We start from the raw sequence: 20,499 nt of genomic DNA, 5'->3' as shown, positions 1-20,499 counted from the left end.
TATTCATTAATCTTTTGATGTTTTATGAACTCCTATACATTAGTTACCTTCACTTATAAACATGAAAATATTTTGGAAGTTCTATATAATCTGGAAATATTTTATTTAAATTTGGGGGCTCACATCTTAAGTCAAAATTACCGTCATTTTTTGCCATTACTCACATGATAACTAATGTGAAATACACTTAACATGAGTGGTTAGCAGAATCGAACTTTAACATTACCAGCAACCTGATGGTATAACTATCAAATTTGACACAAGCTTCAAGTGTCAATTAAACGATTTCATTTTCCTGGAATATTTGGGCATTTTACAAATAAATGTTACTATGTTCAAAGCTTCCAAATTTTTGCATCATGAAGGAATTCCACACTACTTATATTAAAACTACTTATACTACTGCTACTACTATTACTACAACACAAACACACACACACACCTATACCTGGATATAAAAAAGGCTTTTGATAAGTCCCTCATGGAAGAATACTTTGGAAACTAGGAGGACTGCGAGGAACTATGTTAGAATGGACAAAGGATTATTTGAAGGACAGGGAGATGAGAACTGTGATCAGAGATACATACTCATCTTGGGGTAAAGTAACAAGCAGAATACCATGAGGGTCAGTGTTGGCCCCCATTATGTTTCAGATTTATGTAAACGACATTCACAATGGGATAAACAGTTACATTAATTTATTTGCTGATGATGCCAAGCTGTTAAGAGTTTTCAAGATCCGAGAGGACTGTTTGCTGTTACAGGAAGAGATAAACAAGATCTATGAGTGGAGTAAGAAGTGCAAATTGGAGTCCAATGCCAAGAAATGTCACGTAATGGAACTAGGAAAGAGCAAAAGAAGACCGGTATGGAACTATCAGATGGGAGAAGAACAAATAATGAAAGCTAAAGAGAAAAAAGATCTGGGAGTGATTATACAGGAAAATCTAAATCCCCAAAAATACATAAGCAAGATATTTGGATTATCATATAAAATGATGATTAATATAAGAGTGGCATATCAATTCATGAACAAAGATATAATGAAAAAAATCATCACAAGCATGATACGTCCAAAGCTGGAATATGCAGCTGTGTTGTGGTCCCCGAGCTCTAAAAAAGATATACGAAGATTAGAACGAATACAGAAGATTGCTACGAAGATGGTGTCGGAACTAAAGGACCTAACATACGAAGAACGGTTGAAGGAAATGGGACTACCAATCTTACAAGATAGAAAAAAACGAGATCTAATAACAATGTACATGATCGTCAATGGCACTGAAAAGACAGACAAGGAAGACCTGGTGCTGGTGAAAGAAGATAAAAGGACAAGAGGTCATGTAAAGAAGATCAGGATGAGGCAGTGTGTGAAGAATGTTGGGAAATACAGTTTTCCACACAGAACGGTGGAGAAGTGGAATGCATTGAATAATGAAGTCATTACAGCACATAATGTGCATAACTTTAAGGAAAAATTGGATAAATGGAGACATGGAGACAGGACACTATGAGCCTCGCTTGAACCCTGTACAGTACAACTAGGTAAATACAACTAGGTACACACACACACACACACACACAACACACCTGCCTTGCCAAATCCAGCTGAGATGGCTTCACCACTCGCCTTGAAAATGACAAGCAGGTGGTGCTGGAGCTTTGTTGGCTTTGTCTTTGAGGTTGGCTTGCACTGTGATGATGATGGTGGTTGTGGTTAATGTTATGACTGAATTGTGAAGAAGCTGTATTGGAATTGTTATGTGAATTGGATGGATGGTATGATCTAGGTTGTTGAAAAGGGATTCTGTTTTGGTGCATAGCAACAGAAAGTGGAGTTGAGCAGTGAAAATTAGAGCAAGGGCTCAAAAAGGATGAAGCAGGTGGGATACTTGTGCTTCCATAGGATGGTGGAGTGGAACAAGATTTATCATGTGAATTTTGTTGACTATTAGGGTATGGCATAGAGAAAGCTACAGGAGGAGGATGGCTTGTCATATTTTGAGGAAACTGAGGCATGTGGAATGTCTGAAGTTGAATGATGGGACTAGAAAAATCATTATTTTCCTGATGTGCTACATTTAATGGAGAGGAATCTAGAGGCATTCTGACCATTTGGACATTATTCATTGCATTATTTGGGGAGTGATTCTGAGATGTGGGAAATGTTGGATAACACTGAACTTGAAACAATAAAGCATTCTTTGAATTTTCATTAAAATTTTGCAACTGATGATCATGAAAGTCTTGCCTATGATACTGAAATTCAGGGGGATTAACATGCTGATCATGCTGAAAAGTTGACTGATCATGGTATGATGAAGGCAAATGAGAGCTGGAATCACTTTGGAGAAAATACAGGTGATGTGGCAGAGCAGGATGCTGGTGTAGATAAGGCAACATCTCAGGAACTAATGTGTTTGGAGAGTGTGCTGGGGAAGCGGAGTCTTGGCAGGTCATCTGTGAGGGTTGAGGAGGCAGCATGAGGAGCGAGTCACTAATGAAGAAGAATGAATCAAAGTGATAAGTAAGCAGTGCATGACTAGGACAAGATGAAGGGAAGGAAATCATTGAACAAGCATGTCTTATATACCTGGTTCTAAGGCCACACCTATCCTCATTATCATCACTATTTAATTTATGTTATTATCTTCCCTATGATGGGGTTGGATAGGTCAAAACTCTTTTATGTACTTTTTTTACAGCCATACCTCAATCATAATATTTGCAAAATAATGTAGTCTTAATATATATACAAAGGATAATTTTCTCCTTCATATATCAATATTTCTCAATAGAAATTGATATTTCAAAAGTGATTACAAAACATCAATAATGATGTACACTTATTTCAAACATTTATTAAAAAAAAAAAATCACTCATGGAATATACCAAATTTGAGTATGAAATACAACAGACAGCCAATCATAAGAACTGGACTGAGGCAGTTAAATACTTTCCAGCCACACAAAAGACAAAAAGCAAAGAAAACACCTTTGTTTAAGATATCTTAGATAAGGGGAAAATCTTACTTTCATGAACTATGCAATTTGAGCATTGAGTATTTCTTAATAACTTATATAATGAGAGAGAGAGAGAGAGAGAGAGAGAGAGAGAGAGAGAGAGAGAGAGAGAGAGAGAGAGAGAGAGAGAGAGAGAGAGAGAGAGAGAGAGAGAGAGAGAGAGAGAGAGAGAGAGAGAGAGAGAATCATAAAATGGGATAGCAACACAAAGTGTCTTTAGGTGTACACCACACAGCTACACACACACACACACACACACACACACACACACACGACCCAGCAGCTCAGTGGTTAGAGCGCTGGCTTCACAAGCCAGAGGACTGGGGTTCGATTCCCCGGCCGGGTGGAGATATTTGGGTGTGTCTCCTTTCACGTAGCCCTGTTCACCTAGCAGTGAGTAGGTACGGGATGTAAATCGAGGAGTTGTGACCTTGTTGTCCCAGTGTGTGGTGTGTGCCTGGTCTCAGACCTATCCGAAGATCGGAAATAATGAGCTCTGAGCTCGTTCCGTAGGGCAACGTCTGGCTGTCTCGTCAGAGACTGCAGTAGATCAAACAGTGAATTACACACACACAAGCCCCTTTTCCAAATCAACCAAAACCACAATAAAGATGACCACATTTGTTACTGCATTTCAAGAAGAAATCCATCCGAGGAAATAATCCTTTGCAAGGAAAGTCAAAAGCAGTCTTAGTGAATCATGAGGATGATTTGATTGGCAAGATCAAATCTAAATTGTTTTTATTTGTCCCTCATGTTCCTGCTTGATACTGAGCCTTGGGGTAAACTGATTTCAATACATTGTTTGTATTTCACATTGCACTGTTTTTGAGGACATACAAGACCTAAAACTGCTTTAGTTAAGCAAATTGAAGCATAGTATTCTACTCAGGGAAATTCTAAAATAATTCTGGTGGAACTTAAAAATGGTGTTACTGGTGGTATTTAGATGAACTGTTTTAAAGATTGAAATCAGGCTGCATATAAGCCTATTCTATAACTAATGAAAATTTTCCCATTGTCATCTTAATATCAACATCACTGCAGAGAAAAAAAATAATCTAATCTGAAGTAACAAAACATATCTTCGTACAAAAACTTGACTATAATGAAATGTTTGAGAACTAATGCAAAACAAAAAAAATATCAAATGAGCAAAGCTTGGAATTCCAATGATAATAGCCACTCTGGTATGGAGGTTGGTCTAGCCTGACAAACCATGTCATAAAGATTTTAAAACTTTCTTCCCATCATATGCTGCAAGTTATTCTCCAGTTATTTTACTATCTTCAAATATTCTACATTCATGAATACAGTTAACAATTACTAAAATCTAAAAAACTAGCACCTTTGATTTCAAATTCATGAATTCATTTTACTGGGCAAATTAATGGAAAGTGTATAAAGCATTAAATGAAAACTTTACACTTTTAAAAGCTGAGATCATATGGAGACAAACCTGTTCAAAAGAATCTCAGCAAAAAACAAGACATATGTTAGGCTTATTTAAATTTTATTTATTCATTCATCTATTATTAGTAGTAGTACTATTCATCCCCATTTAATGAACTCTGGTTTAAAAGATTTCGGATTTGATAGACACTGTACTTAAAACAATCTGGGCAAATAAATAAATGTCCTGTATAATTTATATACAATGCACATGTTAAATAAGGTAAGCAAAACATTTACTAAGTGTTAATATTGTTCTATATTGCTTTATTACATTATTTCATGTATACAAATGTACAGTGTTCAAAATACCATCTTTAATATGCATGATACATCCAGCTAGGCTACAAGTGGTACTTTACATGGTACTGAACATGGAGTATGGTTTTCCAGAAATGGAAATTTTCAACTATCAAACAGTAACTGGTCCTTTTTTGTATGTTAAATGTAGGGGAGACTATCATAACTATCATTGTTATCTTTAATATTATATTTTCTATTAAAAAAATTCTTCATGTTTTCAAATAACTTTCAGTTTTTCAAGAAGTGAGGTTTTTTGTTCTCTATCATACTATATACCTTCTGTATTCCTTCTCTTCCAATTTTCACTCATGAGTAGAGCTAGGCAGGGAGTTCAGCTACTCCTGTCTATTGTGACTATTGTCTAAGTGACTCACAAGTACAGATTATGTAGAGTTATCTAATGAGATATGGGTTGATTTATGTGGATGATTGGTGTCTGGTGCCCAGCATCCTCAACTGAGGGGAACATTCAGATATGTCTGGTTGATGTGGTAATCTTGTCTGGGACTCTTGAGAGTTTCATAGTCACTGCAAACTCCACTGGTCTATTCAAAGAAGCTATAGGGGAAGAACAACAATGTTGCTGTTGATGATTGTGCTGATGCACTCGACTGCAATGCATGCTAACTTTCGCTTACTATGGCACAAACTGACTCTTCACAACAAGCACATTAGATCAAGGCAGAGGGTGTACCAATGAGCTATGAGCACAAGTCTTAAAAAGACCATTGTCATTTTTTATGAATAGCTCCAAGGGAGAAAAATTCAAACTAAAATGTCCAATTTCTAAAATTAGCAGCTCACTGCTTCCTTGCCATTTTGGCAAAGGGTTGGATTCTTCTATTGATATGGCAACATGATAAAACATAATATAAAGTGAATGTAGTAATTCTCTGACTTACAATCTTCAAATTTTCTGAAAATGCCTAAAAGAGGATGACCAAGACTTAGTAAGGAAAACCAGATCAGGAGCAGCTTTGACAGAAACCATACTGTCAATCAGATAGAAGATTGTGAAGTGATAGATGTTTAAGAATCTTCCTGTTGAAGATAGGTTTAAGAATTTTAGATATGCAGATAATTAAAGCAATAGGATGATAGTTTGAGGGATTGTAAGTCATGATTTTTAGAAATATGCTGAATGTGGGTAAACTTCCAACAGGAAGGAAAGATAAATGTTAATAGACATAGATGAATTTGACTAGACAAGATGCAAGCACAGAGGCATAGTTTTGGAGACCAATTAGGATGGATTCTATTAGGTACATAAGCCTTCCAGGGTTTAGGCCAGCAAAGGCATGGAAAACTTCACTGTGAAGAATCTTAATGGATAGTTTGTAGTATTCAGACAGTGGAAAAGGAGGAACAAACCCAGAATCATCCAAGATACAGTTTTAGTTCAGCTTTAGAAATGGATGAGATGTCAGTGGTGCCATCAGGTTGAAATAAAGGAGGATAAGATGAAGAAGTAAACTTATAGGATATGTTTTTGGCTAGGTGCCAAAAGTCTTGTGGAAAGTTGAATCTCAAGAGGATTTTTCTTGGCTAGTTGGAAAACAGATTTGGCATGATTCTCGGCAAAAATATAAAGCACATGAGATTCAGGCAATTGAGGCTTATTTACCTTTTATGGGCCACTTCTCCATCATGTATAACATGAGAAGAGACTGTTAAACCAAGATTTGGAGGGTTTAGATCATGAAAGAGTGAGAAATGTATATCTCTATGACAGACACTATTACCTCTGTTATGCAATCAGCACACATAGATGGATCTCTGACACAGAAGCAGTAGTCATTCCAAGGAAAATCACCATAATACCTCCTCAGGTCCTCCTACTTAGCAGTGGTAAAATGCTAGGGGCATCACTGCTTTGGGGGATCCTGAAGAAGGATTGAAGTGATAGGACAAGATAAAGATATGAAATTGCAATTGGTGGAGCTCTACAGAGAAGACAGAGTGATAGCATAAGTAATTAGGAAAAGATCAAGAATGCTGAGCACTGATTTTAATAATTTCTTTGTATATAAGTCTATAAAGGATTAAAAAAAATTTCTATACATTACATCTCCTTTATTAAGTATTTTGACACATTGCTATGCCTTTAAGGATAAAGTCAAATCCCAATGCTGCAACATGTGCAAAAGAATGGATATTTTTTGTCAAATTCCATGAACCAGATTTTCCTGTAGTATCTATCAAAATGAGAACAGAAGTATTGATGGACTGCAGGTATCTTTTCATACATTTTTATAGGATTTAGGTCTGATGAGTTGCTGTGCTTATCCAAGACTTCAGTTTTTTTTTCAAAAAAGAAAAACATAATCTCTGGGCACTTGTGGTAAGGAATTCCATCTTGAAAGAAGATTTGCATCTTGAAGTCTTACATAAAATGGCAGCAAGAAATCCTTCAACACTTCAATGCAATTGTTTTCATTATTATTGTACTTTTGGGAGAAAGCACAATCCTTCCAGCTCACCATAACCACTGAATCATCCTTATACATGCATAAATACAGGCCAGAGGCTTTATTGTCTTGACTGTGAATTTTGTGTCATTCCTGTTTTTTTTTTTTTTTTTTTTTCTCCCCAGCCCAAGCAATCTATGGCTATGATTAAAGGCCTGACCATCACACTTCTTTACAGCAGATTGTCTGTGTGTCTGGATGTCTTAGGTTTCTTCCCTGATCCCTCTTTTCTCCTCAAACTTGATTTCCAGTCTTCATCCTTACCATGATTTACCTGTATGGATGCAGCATTTTCGGGTGCCTAGACATTATGCTACCTTCGCTAGAGACATCTCCTCCCTGTGGAGTGTTACATTTCTTGCCTTCACCACCATATACAAATGCTTTTGGCCATGGTCAACAGGTTGTGGCATGCAGGTGTACATACAAAAGCATATGAAACTTTGCATGAGAGGGGGAGACAGGTAGAGAGAGGAATCACATCTCCCTGTGTGAAGTATGATACATAACTGATGATGCCGTGATGATTTAGTTGGTCACACTACACTGTGTCACTGTAAGTCATCATAAACTCTGTCATTTCTTTGATCATACCAACAATAGCTGATAAAATAATAGCAAAGAAAAAACATGCTATTTTAACCCTCAACCTTATTTCATTCACAGGCACTGAATGATTATGACATAATGGCTAGCAAGTCAATGGCACACAGCATCATGTCATGATACTGGAGAGTGTGTCCAATGAACAAATTGGGTTACCTCTTAGGTTACTTTTTTGCACTGCTGCAATACCCATTGTTTTTTTTTCAATTAGCTGTCTTTTTTTCCCATAACGTCAGCATATAATTTCAGCACTAAACTTTTTAAACATCAAACTCTCACTGTGTCTGTCTCTGAGTTCAGGTGACAGTAACACAGAAATGGTATTCATTTACAAAATTTAAGGATTGGTTCTCAACATCTGACATTAATCAATAAATTAATCAATTAATAAAGTTTACAACCAATTTATGGAATACTTACAAAATAAGCTTGGATTACTTTCTCTAAAGGTTACTCATATTTTTCACTGGTTTAATTTAGATGCACATCTGTACTCCTTATGATTTCCTTCTACACCATAAAAAGACAAACCCTAAACAATACTGCAAACCTATACAGCCATGGGAGATACCAAAAAGTGGTAAATTGCCACTTATGACAATTCATATCCCCTGAAGATGCTAAGCTCAGTTTTTTAATCAGTAACAGTAACACTAAGGCACAGTGGGCGAGATATCTGTCCTGCACTCAGCTGCCTATTTCTCCCTTTGCAGCAAAATTCCCATTTCATTGGCTCAAAATTTACCCTTAACACGTTCCCTGCGATAAGACCCACCGGTGGGTCATCAGTTACTATCCACTGTTGCGATGCAGCCCAGCAGTGGGTCATAAAACAGTTTTCACATACATCACACTTTAATCTCACTTTTAATAAAAATTGGATTATACAGTAAAATTGCAATAAACAGTATGTGTAGAAGGGCATAATAAACAATGATTAATAAATAATATGAAGCTTATTTTGTTTTTAGTGATATAAAAATTATATGAAAAATAGTCTTCTTTCTTCCATATTTTCTTTCTAATACATATAAAAAAAAAACTATATTATCTTGCATTTTTTTTCCTTTAGATCATAAAACTTTTCTATAACAAATTATCAAAACAAGCATCACCATTGGACTTTCTTTGACAAGCTTCAACGATTTTTTATTGATTTTTTATATTTTTCCTGATATTATTTGGACAAATTGTAAAAAAAGCTGCCACTGGCGACACTTTTGAATTGTATAAATAAATAAACATAAGTAAAAAAACAAAACATGATAAATAAAAAAAAATATGTTATAAAAATTAACTGAAATATACTTTTTTCCTTTTTCTAATACATGTAAGAAAACTATATCATCCTGCATTTTTCCTTCAGAAGAATGTAAAACTTGTCTATAACAAATGTTCTAAACCAGTGGTTCTTAACCTGGGGGGCATGCCCCCCTAAGGGGGCGTGGGTGATTTCCAGGGAGGGCACGAGCCTCAGGTGAAAAGTAGAAGTTTTACCATTTATGGGTTATTTTCATGACAAGAGCTCGTTGCTATCAAAACCAAGTACAGAAACCGCCTGAACGTTGAAGGTGACTTACGTTGTGCAATCTCAAGCATTCGACCACGTATTCAAGATCTGGTAGCTAAGAAGCAGTGTCAAATATCTCACTAACCATGAATTCAAGATCTGGTAGCTTAGAGCAGTGTCAAATATCTCACTAATGTAATTCATGCTTAGTAAATGGACTAAAAAGCCATTTTTTTCATATTTTCTTTTTAAATCTGGGAGTGAAATTTGTCTATAGATGCAAGGGGGGCATGGAGGGAAAAAGCAGTTCCTAGAGGGGGGCGTGGTAGTAAAAAGGTTAAGAACCACTCTTCTAAACTGAGATATCACAATTGGACTTTCCTTGATAAGCTTCAGTAATTTTCTTTATTGATCTTTTCATAATTTCATAATTTTCCTGACATAATTTTTATTATAATTTTTATCTCTCTCTCTTCTGTTAAATTTACTAAGTTGACCATTGGAGGATGAGTCACCATCCATGAAAATGTCTTTTGTAATTTTTCTCCTGGTGTGATTCCAGTGAATCAACTAATGGAGTGCTGTGGCTCACTAACACTTGCACTCTCACCAGATTCCTTACTTTCATCACTACTAAGCCTCTTTGGTGCCATTGTAAATTTGTAAATGAAAAGCTACCGACAGAATGCAGAATATTGTTGTTTATCTCAAGACTGCGGTAGGACTATGCGCACCACCATCCGGTATACCAGTATTACAGTAATACCGGTATACCGCCATTACGGTAATACCGTTATTACCAGTAATACGGCATCAAAACAGTACAGTGGCAACTGCAAGAAGGGAGATGACAGAGTTTTGTATACGACCAAATATGTGGCCGTTTGATAACCAAATATCTTCACCACTAAGAAGCCTTTGGTGTTAATGTAAGTTTATAAATGAAAAACTACAGATAGAACACAGGGGAATGTTATTCTGATGACCGTGGCAGCACAAGTCACAAATGGCAGAAGGGGAAGGGGAGACGCCAGGGACCCTTTGTTTACAACCACGGGTGTGGACGTTCGACTATCAGGTATTTTTTTGAGTATTAAATCGAACTTTTGTGTTCAAGCATTGAAAAGTTCGAGTATTTAGACGTTCGAGTATTGAGTCTCCACTGTGTATATATATATATATATATATATATATATATATATATATATATATATATATATATATATATCTACAGTGGTACCTCGACATACGATTTCAATTCGTTCTGTGATGATCATTGTATTTCAAAAAAATCGTATATCAAATAAATTATTTTCATAAAAATTAATGGAAATAGAATTAATTTGTTCTTGTGATATGAATTTACCACCCCCCAAAAAAATTAACATGCTTTAAATACCAACCAAATATAGATTTAATATAAGATAAATACAGGAAAACTCCACCTAACAAACAGGATAGGGAATGTCAAAGCTGTTCGTAGAGTGGAAATTCGTTAAGGATAGGAAAATAATGGCACAGGAAATAATGGAAATAGGGGGGATGCGTTCTGGGCTGGTCCCCTACATATCACATGGGTAAAAAAGAAAATTTTATATTTTTCTATTAGCTTTTTACAAACCTTGTCCCCAAGAAAGTATTGTTTTGTAATGCATAAAGTGAAATCTTACATGGAATACCAAAAAATAAAGCAGAGATGAGATCGGCCACAGACAAAGTGGAGACTCACGGTGACTTGGCCGCTTCTTCTTCTTGTGACCCTTTTAGCTTGCTTGTTGTCTTTCACCATGATATCAAATTTATGTTTCCACTCCTCTATTGCCTGCTATAATGGATATCCTATTTTAGTATTCATATACGCTCATGCCATGAGGATAACCTCGACTCTGTGACACTGAGTGATAGTGTATTACTAATGAAATATGTGGTAATTCATGAGAGAGAGAGAGAGAGAGAGAGAGAGAGAGAGAGAGAGAGAGAGAGAGAGAGAGAGAGAGAGAGAGAGAGAGAGAGAGAGAGAGAGAGAGAGAGAGAGAGAGAGAGAGAGAGAGAGAGAGAGAGAGAGAGAGAGAGAGAGAGAGAGAGGGGATACAAGTTGCCCGTTTTCTCTCGCTCTAGCCAAGGCCGCTGAACCCGATCAGACGCAAGGCCACGTAAACCAACGATACTACCTCATTCAACCTGTGATATTTTGGTAACCATGACATCTAGAGACTTCTGTTTTTTTGCATTGCAAAGAGGATGAGTTGCTTGTGGGTAGAACACCACTTGTACTTCCTTGTTCATTGAATTTCTAAGTGTAATCAGTATGTGAATACATGCTATTTTGTGTGTTTCTCGCCAAACTTTTACTTTTGTGGCCCATGATCATGGGTCTTGAGTTCACAAAACTTAAGAAAAAATACACAATGCCGAGGAGCACAGACACATACATGCACAAAGGATGAACAATGATACACAACGCGGGCTGACTGTTCAGGTGGACACGGGTAGCCAAGCGATCACTGCGCCACTTACCGATGGCTATTCGTATCTTAAAAATATCGTATTTCAAGGCATAAATTATATGAAATTTTTTGTCATATATAAAAAAAATTGTATGTTGGGGCGATCGTATGACAACCCCTGTTTAACAGGCAACCCCTGTTTAACAAAGGTTCACACAACGAAATTTCGCTACAATGAAGGTTTCATTTTACTACCATCTGCTCATTTAACGAACACCAAACTCGCTTTAACGAAGTTTTATCCAGGTAATTTTTTTCCAAATTTGAAAGCCCCACCGTATCATGCAAGCTGACAGGCTTTTGAATACATCAGGAGCTGCTGATACTAAGGCCTGCCTCAGGAGAAATCCTGAGACACCTATAGAATAAAGACTAAGATCAAGCCTCTCGTGGACAACACAAGCGCTGCCGATACAAAGGCCTGACTCAGAAGAAATTCTGCGTCACCTGTAGCATCAAGATCAAGATCAAGATCACGTGCACCACTCACTCCCCAGTTCCAGTCCCAGAAGCAAGTTAGCACTTGCGGTGTGACTCCACTCCTGCTTTTTTGAAGAGTTTTCTTTCCTGGATCTCGCAAGAAGTAGGAACAAGAATGACTGTGGACGATTACAAGGTGTGTTTGGAGAGTGTTTCTGCTACATGCAGTGGTGTGGTGTGTGAGGTGTGTGACCGGTGGCTTCACACAGCCTGTGTGGGGCTGCTGAAGGCGTCCTCCAAGATGTTAAATCACAAGAACATCGTGTTTTTGTGCGATGAATGTATAGAGGACGCCAAGGAGAGGATGAAGGACAGGAAGGACAACACTGATAGGGCATCACAAACAGAGACAAGTGAGACCAGCAGCAAGGACACTCAGACTGAGGATGCCCAGGCTGGGGGCACTCAGACTGTGCACGCCCCGAAACCCCAACAGGACAAGGCCATGCAGACGGAGAGAGTGAGTGAGCAGCAGCAGCAAAGAAAAGGACCGACCAAGATGATGCTAGTGAAGAAGTCCCCAATCTGCATTGTTGGGGACAGTATGATCAAAAATACTGATGCCCTCCTCAGGAGCAAGGTGAGTGGAGCCTCACAGGAGTGCCTGAGGGGAGCCAAGATCCAGGATATCAAGAAGGTAATTGAGAAGACCCAGACAGTAGAAAACGGCCTGCTGGTGATCCAGGGCGGCGGCAACGACCTGGAGAGGGTCGGCGAAGGAGGTGGTGGAGGCAGTGAAGGCTGCTGAAGCCAAGAAGATGTGTGTGGCAGTGGTGGCTGTGATGCGTCGGCCAAGACAGGGAGAGAAGTACGAGCGACTGAGGAGGAGGACAAATGCCAAGATCCAGGAAGAAGTGTTGAAGCTGAAGCTGGACTGGTTGAGGAAGAAGATGGGCAACGTCAGCTTCATCGACCTGGACCCCATCTTGAGGGAAGGCATGGACTTCCTGCCGGACGGGGTGCACCTCAATGAGACCAGCAACAAGAGGATGTGCGGACGGCTGCGTGAGTGGATGCGCGCAAGGTCTACGGTATGTGTAGATGCGGCCTGAATGAGGAATGGATGTGCACCGAAGCAAGGAAGAGAGGACAACAAACAGGCAAGGTCATGTATGAAATTTGGTTGTTTGAATGTAAGAGGATGGGGCATTGGTAAATTTCAAGATGTATGCAGAGTTGAATAAATGGAGCCTAGATGTAGTAGGTATTACTGAGACTCACCTGTAGGATGTGGTGCAGATAGAGGGTAATGAGTTTGTGATGTTAGGAAAAGGACGCAAGAAACAGGAGAAGCTAGGAGGAGGCGTAGCCCTGCTCCACAGGAAGGTGAGGAATCTGAGAGTGGAAGAGCTGGACATAGGAGACAGCGCTGAGAGTGAGGACGTGTTAGCTGTTCGAGTGGAGGGTAGGAATGAGAGTGGCAGAGCTGAGAGGATAGTTGTAGTGGTAGTTTATATGACAGTGGAAGGCGATAGAGCAGTTAGGGAAAATAGTAGAAAGTACAGTGTTTTGAAAAAGATTGCAAGAGATTATGCTGGAGAGAGTGATTGTTATGGGAGACATGAATGCTCACGTAGGTATGTTAGGTGAACAAATGAATAGGAATGGTGAGATGCTGGATGAGTTTGTGAATGAGATGAACTTGGAGAATCTGAATGAGACCCTGGCTGAAGGACGAGTGACTTGGTGTGCGAGGAACCAGGAGTCTGCGATTGACTACATGCTAGTGAATGGGAGAATGCGTGAAATTGTTGACCGTATGTGGATAGATGAAGATGGGATGATTGACATAGTCTCAGACCATAACATGCTGGTGCTAGAATGTAAGTTGAATGGAAGAGACGGAACAAATGCCAAGGTCAAGAGGAAAAAGTGGAGGTTGAGAGATGCAGGATGGGAAAATTTCCAGGTGGACTTGAGCGAGAGAAGATGGGAGGATGAGAGCCTGAATGGTGTGGATGAACTGAATGACAGATTTGTAGAGAATGTGAAGAACGCAGCAGCCAGTCAGATAGGGTATGTAAGAACAAGTGCTAGAAAGCATAAAAGTAGGCCGTGGTGGAATGATGAGATTAGAGATGCTAGGAAGGAAAGGAAGAGACTGAATAGGGTGTGCAGACAGTTAAGAAAGAGGAGACATGAGAGTGAGGAGGCTGAAAGTGAGTACCTGAATGCATGGACAGCGTATGTGAGTCAGCGAGTGACGAAGCGAAAGATAATGAATGCTAAAGTTAAATATGAGAAAAGTGTGATTCAGTCCCTTAGAGAGAAAGGTGTGGAAGGTGGTCGTGAATGGTACAGATTCCTGAGGGGTGAGGGGACAGTGAGAATGTGGAGAGCCTGAAGGTGAATGGGGCAGTGGTGACTGATAAGGAAGAAATGAGAAGGGCAATAAAAGAGTTTTGGGAAGAGATTGGAGGTGTAGGTGAGGTCTTTGATGTGGGTGAAGGGCGTGTGACACTGGAGAGAAAGGATGCAGACGAGTTGAATGAAAGGATCAGCAGGGAGGAGATGGAGAAAAGTGTGAAGAAGCAGAAGAATGGGAAGGCAGCAGGGCCGGATGAGATACCTTATGAATTGTACAAAAATGGAGGAGAGGTTGTGATTGATAGGATGACTGAGTTGTTTAACCAGGTGTGGGAGGAGGAGAGAGTGCTGAGAATGTGGAATGAATGCAGGGTGACCTTGCTGCATAAGGGAGGGTACAAGAGTAAGAATGAGTTGTAAAACTACAGGCCGATTGCGTTAGTTAACACAGTAGGAAAAGTGTTCAGTGCGGTTTTGAATGAAAGATTGTGTAAATGGATTGAGAGGGATGGAGTGTTAGGTGAAGAGCAGAATGGGTTCTGTGTGGACAGGAGAGCTGAAGACAATATGTTTGTGGTGAATGAATTGATTGAAAGAAAGAAGAAAGATGGTAGCAAGTTATACTTAGGTTTTCTAGACATAGAGAAAGCATATGATAGGGTGAACAGAGAAATGCTAGGTATAGTGCTAGAAAAGATTGGGTTAAGTGCAAAGATAGTTAACATAGTGCGAAGTATGTATGTGGATACAAGAGCTAAGTATAAACTAGGAGATGTAGAGACAGACTGGGTGAAGAGTGAAAGAGGAGTTAGGCAGGGTTGCATATTATCACCAACCCTCTTTAGCTTATATACAGAGGAACTGGCTGCTAGATTGAGGAGAATGAATGCAGGTGTAAATGTGGGGAATGATAAGATATGTGTGCTCTTGTATGCAGATGATGTGGTAGTCATGAGTGATTCGGCAGAAGAGCTTCAGAGTTTGCTTGATGTTGTAGATTGGTATGGAAGAGACTTTGGAGTGAGGTTTAGCAGTGAAAAGAGCAAGGTAACGGTTGTGAATGGGTCAGAGGATGAGAGGAACTCAGTGCGGAGACTAGGTGAGAACGAGATGCAACAGACAGATGAATACAAGCACCTGGGGATGTGGATGCATCCGGTTGGCTGCGTGAAGACAAAGAATGAGAAGATAAGCATGGTGAGTCACTGGGTAGGTCGGCTAGGAAGTGCAGCAAGGATGAGAGCGAGTAAATATGACATGCTGCGAGAAGAGCATCATGTATGGTATGGATGTGATTGCATGGAATGAAAGTGAACTAGAAAAGTTAGAAATAGGGCAGAATAGAGTTGCAAGAATGGCACTTAACCCCTTCAATACGGTGACGCCTATGTAGGCATCACGAAGCCCCAGTAGCATATACGGTGACGCCTACGTAGGCGTCATATTTCTTTTCTGAGCTTTCTTCAGTTCAGTTGTCCCGTATAGTGTGTTGGATACCAACTACACACACCGTATGCTGTCTTTGAAATCCTAGTGCTCCTCCCACCATCCTTGATCCTTGTCTCCACCAATCACTAAAGATAAGCTACATGCGTCCCGCCTTGTGTCTAAAATTACCCAATGGCATAGACTGTTCCCATCTCTCTCTCTCTCTCTCTCTCTCTCTCTCTCTCTCTCTCCCTCTCCCTCCCTCCCTCCCCATCTCCTTTCCTCCCTCCCCATCTCCTTCCCTCCATCCCCTCTCCCTCTCGAAGATAAGTTACATGCGTCCGCCTTGTAACATTCATGAAAACACACACACACACACACACAAATACAAAACAACAAATTTTTAATCTCTCTCTCTCTCTCTCTCTCTCTCTCTCTCTCTCTCTCTCTCTCTCTCTCTCTCTCTCTCTCTCTCTCTCCTCTCCCTCCCTCCCCTCCTCCTCCCCTCCTCTTCCTCTCGAAGATAAGCTACATGCGTCCCGCTTGTGTCTAAAATATTAGCAAATGTCACACTCTCTCTCTCTCTCTCTCTCTCTCTCTCTCTCTCTCTCTCTCTCTCTCTCTCTCTCTCTCTCTCTCTTCTCTCCGAGAGAAGCGTCCACTTTCCTCTTGGAAGGCGATATAGTGACTAAAAAATAGCAGCATAATACACAAAGACGACAAGTATGACAAGCTTGCACGAGTTTCCCGCTCTCGGGCGCGGCACTACCACCCGTATATCATATAGGCGGGCTTTTTTAACATCCGGCGCGAAGGGGTTAATGCACCTAGATATGCAGCAGTAGAGGCCCTTGGGGAGACATGGGTTGGAGCACTTTTAGAGAAAGGTATGTAAAAGCGACCCTACGGTATGAGGCTAGGTTAGAGCGAATGAATGATGCTAGAATAGTGAGAAAAGTGTTTCTGTGGAATGTCATGAGTAGCAAGTGGGGGAAAAAGTGTGTCAGGATGGTGAAGAGTGGTCTAATAGCTAGTTGGGCTTTTCAGCAGGTAGAAGGAAGGCACTTAGAGAAGGAATGGAGTATGATAGTTAGAAATGGAGATGGTAGAGAATGGGGTGTAAGGAAGTGGAGGAGTTAGATAGACAGAGTAGTGAAAGGTGTGGGACTGAGTGACTGGAAGAATAGGATTGAGCAAAAGAGTACCTTGGAATGGTATAGAGAGAAAGAGGCCCCAATGTATGAAAAGTGGTATGATGGAAGCCTGGGTGGGGATCTTCTCTTCCGAGCTAGGGCACAGTGCATGGATGTGAATGCAAGGAATTATAAATGGTCTGAGTCCTGCAGCACAGTGTGCCAGATGTGTGACATGGGAGAAGATGAGACTGTGGAGCATGTGGTGCTGGAGTGTGTGAAGTATGCCAGAGACAGGTATGAGATGATGCAAGTGGTGCTGAGGGAGCTGGGGCATGACAGAGTGGAGATGACAGGAAGGCAATGGATGGTGGTGCTGCTGGGACTCTGTGGGGAGACAAATGGAAGGATGATTGAGGCTGTGAAAGAGTTCCTGGAGAGAATGTGGCGTGCTAGATGCAGGAACTAGTGGTGTGAAAGATGATGATTGTCCTCTTTGCTGTTTGTGTTTTTTCGTATTTTCCTTACAGGCGCTGCCGATACAAAGGCCTGACGCAGAAGAAATTCGTGCGTCACCTGTAGCATCAAGATCAAGATCAAGATCAGTCAAAACATAACAGCGTCACCAGCAGCTCATCTTCCCTAGTTCAAGTTACCACCAAAATGCCCTGCAATGTGGCCTAACATTCCTAAGAAGACCAGGAAGTGTCTTACCCTCGAAGTGAAACTGGGTATTATTCACAGACATGAGAGAGGCCAGAAAACTAATAACATTGCTGGCCACCATCTTGACTCCATCTACTGTCTACTATTTTCAAGTCAGCAGACTCTATTAAGAAGGCTGGTGAGACCGTATCTTCCTTGAAAGCTAAAAGAACCACCTGAACTCGTGACTCTGCAATGGATAAAATGGAAAGCCTTGTGGAAATGTGGTACATAAGTTTTGTATGTGGTACCATGATGCGCACTTTGTTTACATTCCACAGGTTGCCGGTTAGTGTCTTTCCCATTTCACTCTCCCTCCCTTCATAAAGTTAAGATCATCAACATTATAAAGTTACGTACATACATACATTAGTGTACATTATAATGACTTAATTAAACTACCTAAATGTTTAACTTCATAATTTTTACTTTCATTAAACCTTTTACTGTACTATGATGCACTCTCGCTTTGCTTACTCTCAATGGAAGTTCAAATCAGGGGTTAAACTTGTTATAATCGGTTCGCTTAACGAAGTTTCGCTTAACGAAGTGTTTTTTTAGGAACGTAACCCCTTCGTTAAACAGGGATTGCCTGTATTACTGTGTATGTGTGTGTGTGTATATATATATATATATATATATATATATATATATATATATATATATATATATATATATATATATATATATATATATATATATATATATATATATATATATATATATATATATATATATATATATATATATATATATATATATATATATATATATATATATATATATATATATATATATATATATATATATATATATATATATATATATATATATATATATATATATATATATATATATATATATATATATATATATATATATATATATATATATATTTATATACAGTGGAGACTCCATACTCAAACTTAATTTGTTCCAAATGGCTGTTCGAGTATCAAAAAGTTCATCTATCGATAGCTATAAATCAGGTAATTCGTTCTAATCTTCGCAAAACTTAAAGTTTATAAAAATTTCAATGTCATTTTTTTTTTTTTTTATTTGTACATATCATATGTGAAGGCTAGAGATGGATAATGTAGAAGAGAAGGGGAAAAAGGGTGGGGAGGAGGAGGGAGGTCGTTGGAGAACCAGTCACCATCAGTCACCATGAAAATGTCTGGTAATTTTTCTCCTGGTGTCATTCCTGTGAACCCACTAATGGAAGGCTATGACTCACTAACACTTGCACTCTCAATGGATTCCTTATTTTCACCACTAAGAAGCCTCTTTGATACCATTATAAGTTTCTAAATGAAAAACTACTGACAGAACGCTGAAGAATGTTGCTTTTCTCTAAACTGCAACAGGAATAGGGATATGCACTGGTATCTGGTATATCATAATAACAGTAATACCAATATCAGAAAGGGACTATGGCGGCAGCAGGGAAGGAGAGGACAGAGCTTTGTTTACAACCGTGTGTGCAGCTGTTCGATTACTAGATTTTTTCACCACTAATAAGCCTTCAGTGTTAATGTAAGTTTATAAATGGAAAACTACAGACAGAACACACAAGAATGTTATTCTGATGACCGTGGTAGCACAACTGGCAGAGGGAGAAAAGGGAGAGGCAAGGGACCCTTTGTTTACAACCATATGTGTGGCCATTCGAATATTAGGTATCTTTTCAAGTATTAAATCAAACCTTTGCATTCAAGTACTGAAAAATTTGACTATTAAGACATTCACATATTACTTACTTTAAAAGTATGCACACTCGTTGCAGACACTACTTCTTCATTTAAACTGTTCCACGTCTCAATACATCTTTGCAGGAAACTATATTTTTAACATCTCTCAGACATCTTCCTTTTCTCAGCTTTTTACTATGCGATCTTGTGCTTCGGATGTCATATTCTTCTCTCAGGATCAGTTTCTCATTATCTACTTGGTCTATTCCGTTGATCAATTTATAAACTTGTATCAGGTCTCCTCTCTCCTTCTTTGTTCCAGGGTTGGTAGATCCATAGCCTTTAGTCTCTCCTCATATGTCATCCCTTCAAATTCTGGAACCATTCTTGTAGCCATTTTCTGTAGTCTCTCCAATTTCCTTATGTGTTTCTTTTTATGAGGGGTCCACACTACTCCTGCATATTCCAATCTGGATCTTATTATAGTACTTATCAATTTCTTCATCATTTCTTTGTCCATGTAGTGAAATGCTACTCCAATATTCCTTAGCAAATTATATGTTTCTCTACAAATTCTATCAATATGGCTTACTGGTTGATTGTTTTCTTCCATCGTCACTCCTAAGTCCTTTTCCTTTTTTACTTTCTCCAGTTCTGCTCGATCTCCCATCTTATAGATTCCCATGGGTCGTCTTTCACTCTTTCCCATTTCCATGACATGGCTTTTGTTCACATTGAATTCCATTTCCCACTTTTTACTCCATTCCCAGATCTTATTTATTTCACAATCCTCTTTTTGCTTTATAACTCTGCACAGTTTCGTATCATCTGCAAACAGATTTATGTAACTGTTCACTCCTTCTGGCATGTCGTTAATATAAATG

General features: G+C 39.1%; 1 protein-coding gene across 5 annotated transcripts in view; it reads right to left on the bottom strand.

The window, feature by feature from the left end:
* The window catches only part of LOC123517345 (poly(A) polymerase type 3-like), a 90,552-nt gene that overhangs the window by 3,788 nt on the left and 66,265 nt on the right, over positions 1-20,499 (bottom strand). For 2 of the 5 annotated variants that reach the window (XM_045277345.1, XM_045277344.1), the window contains exon 11: positions 1,592-2,461. The exons of 2 other annotated variants lie outside the window; for them this stretch is intronic. In XM_045277345.1, the coding sequence (XP_045133280.1) occupies positions 1,592-2,461 (870 nt within the window). Of the gene's footprint in view, positions 1-1,591; positions 2,462-20,499 lie in introns of those variants that run through there. One more of the 5 variants, XM_045277348.1, reaches the window with a different exon arrangement.

This window comes from Portunus trituberculatus, chromosome 42 (genome assembly GCF_017591435.1).
Source record: "Portunus trituberculatus isolate SZX2019 chromosome 42, ASM1759143v1, whole genome shotgun sequence".
Classification (NCBI taxonomy): domain Eukaryota; kingdom Metazoa; phylum Arthropoda; class Malacostraca; order Decapoda; family Portunidae; genus Portunus; species Portunus trituberculatus.
This window is presented reverse-complemented; position numbering and strand designations above follow the sequence as displayed.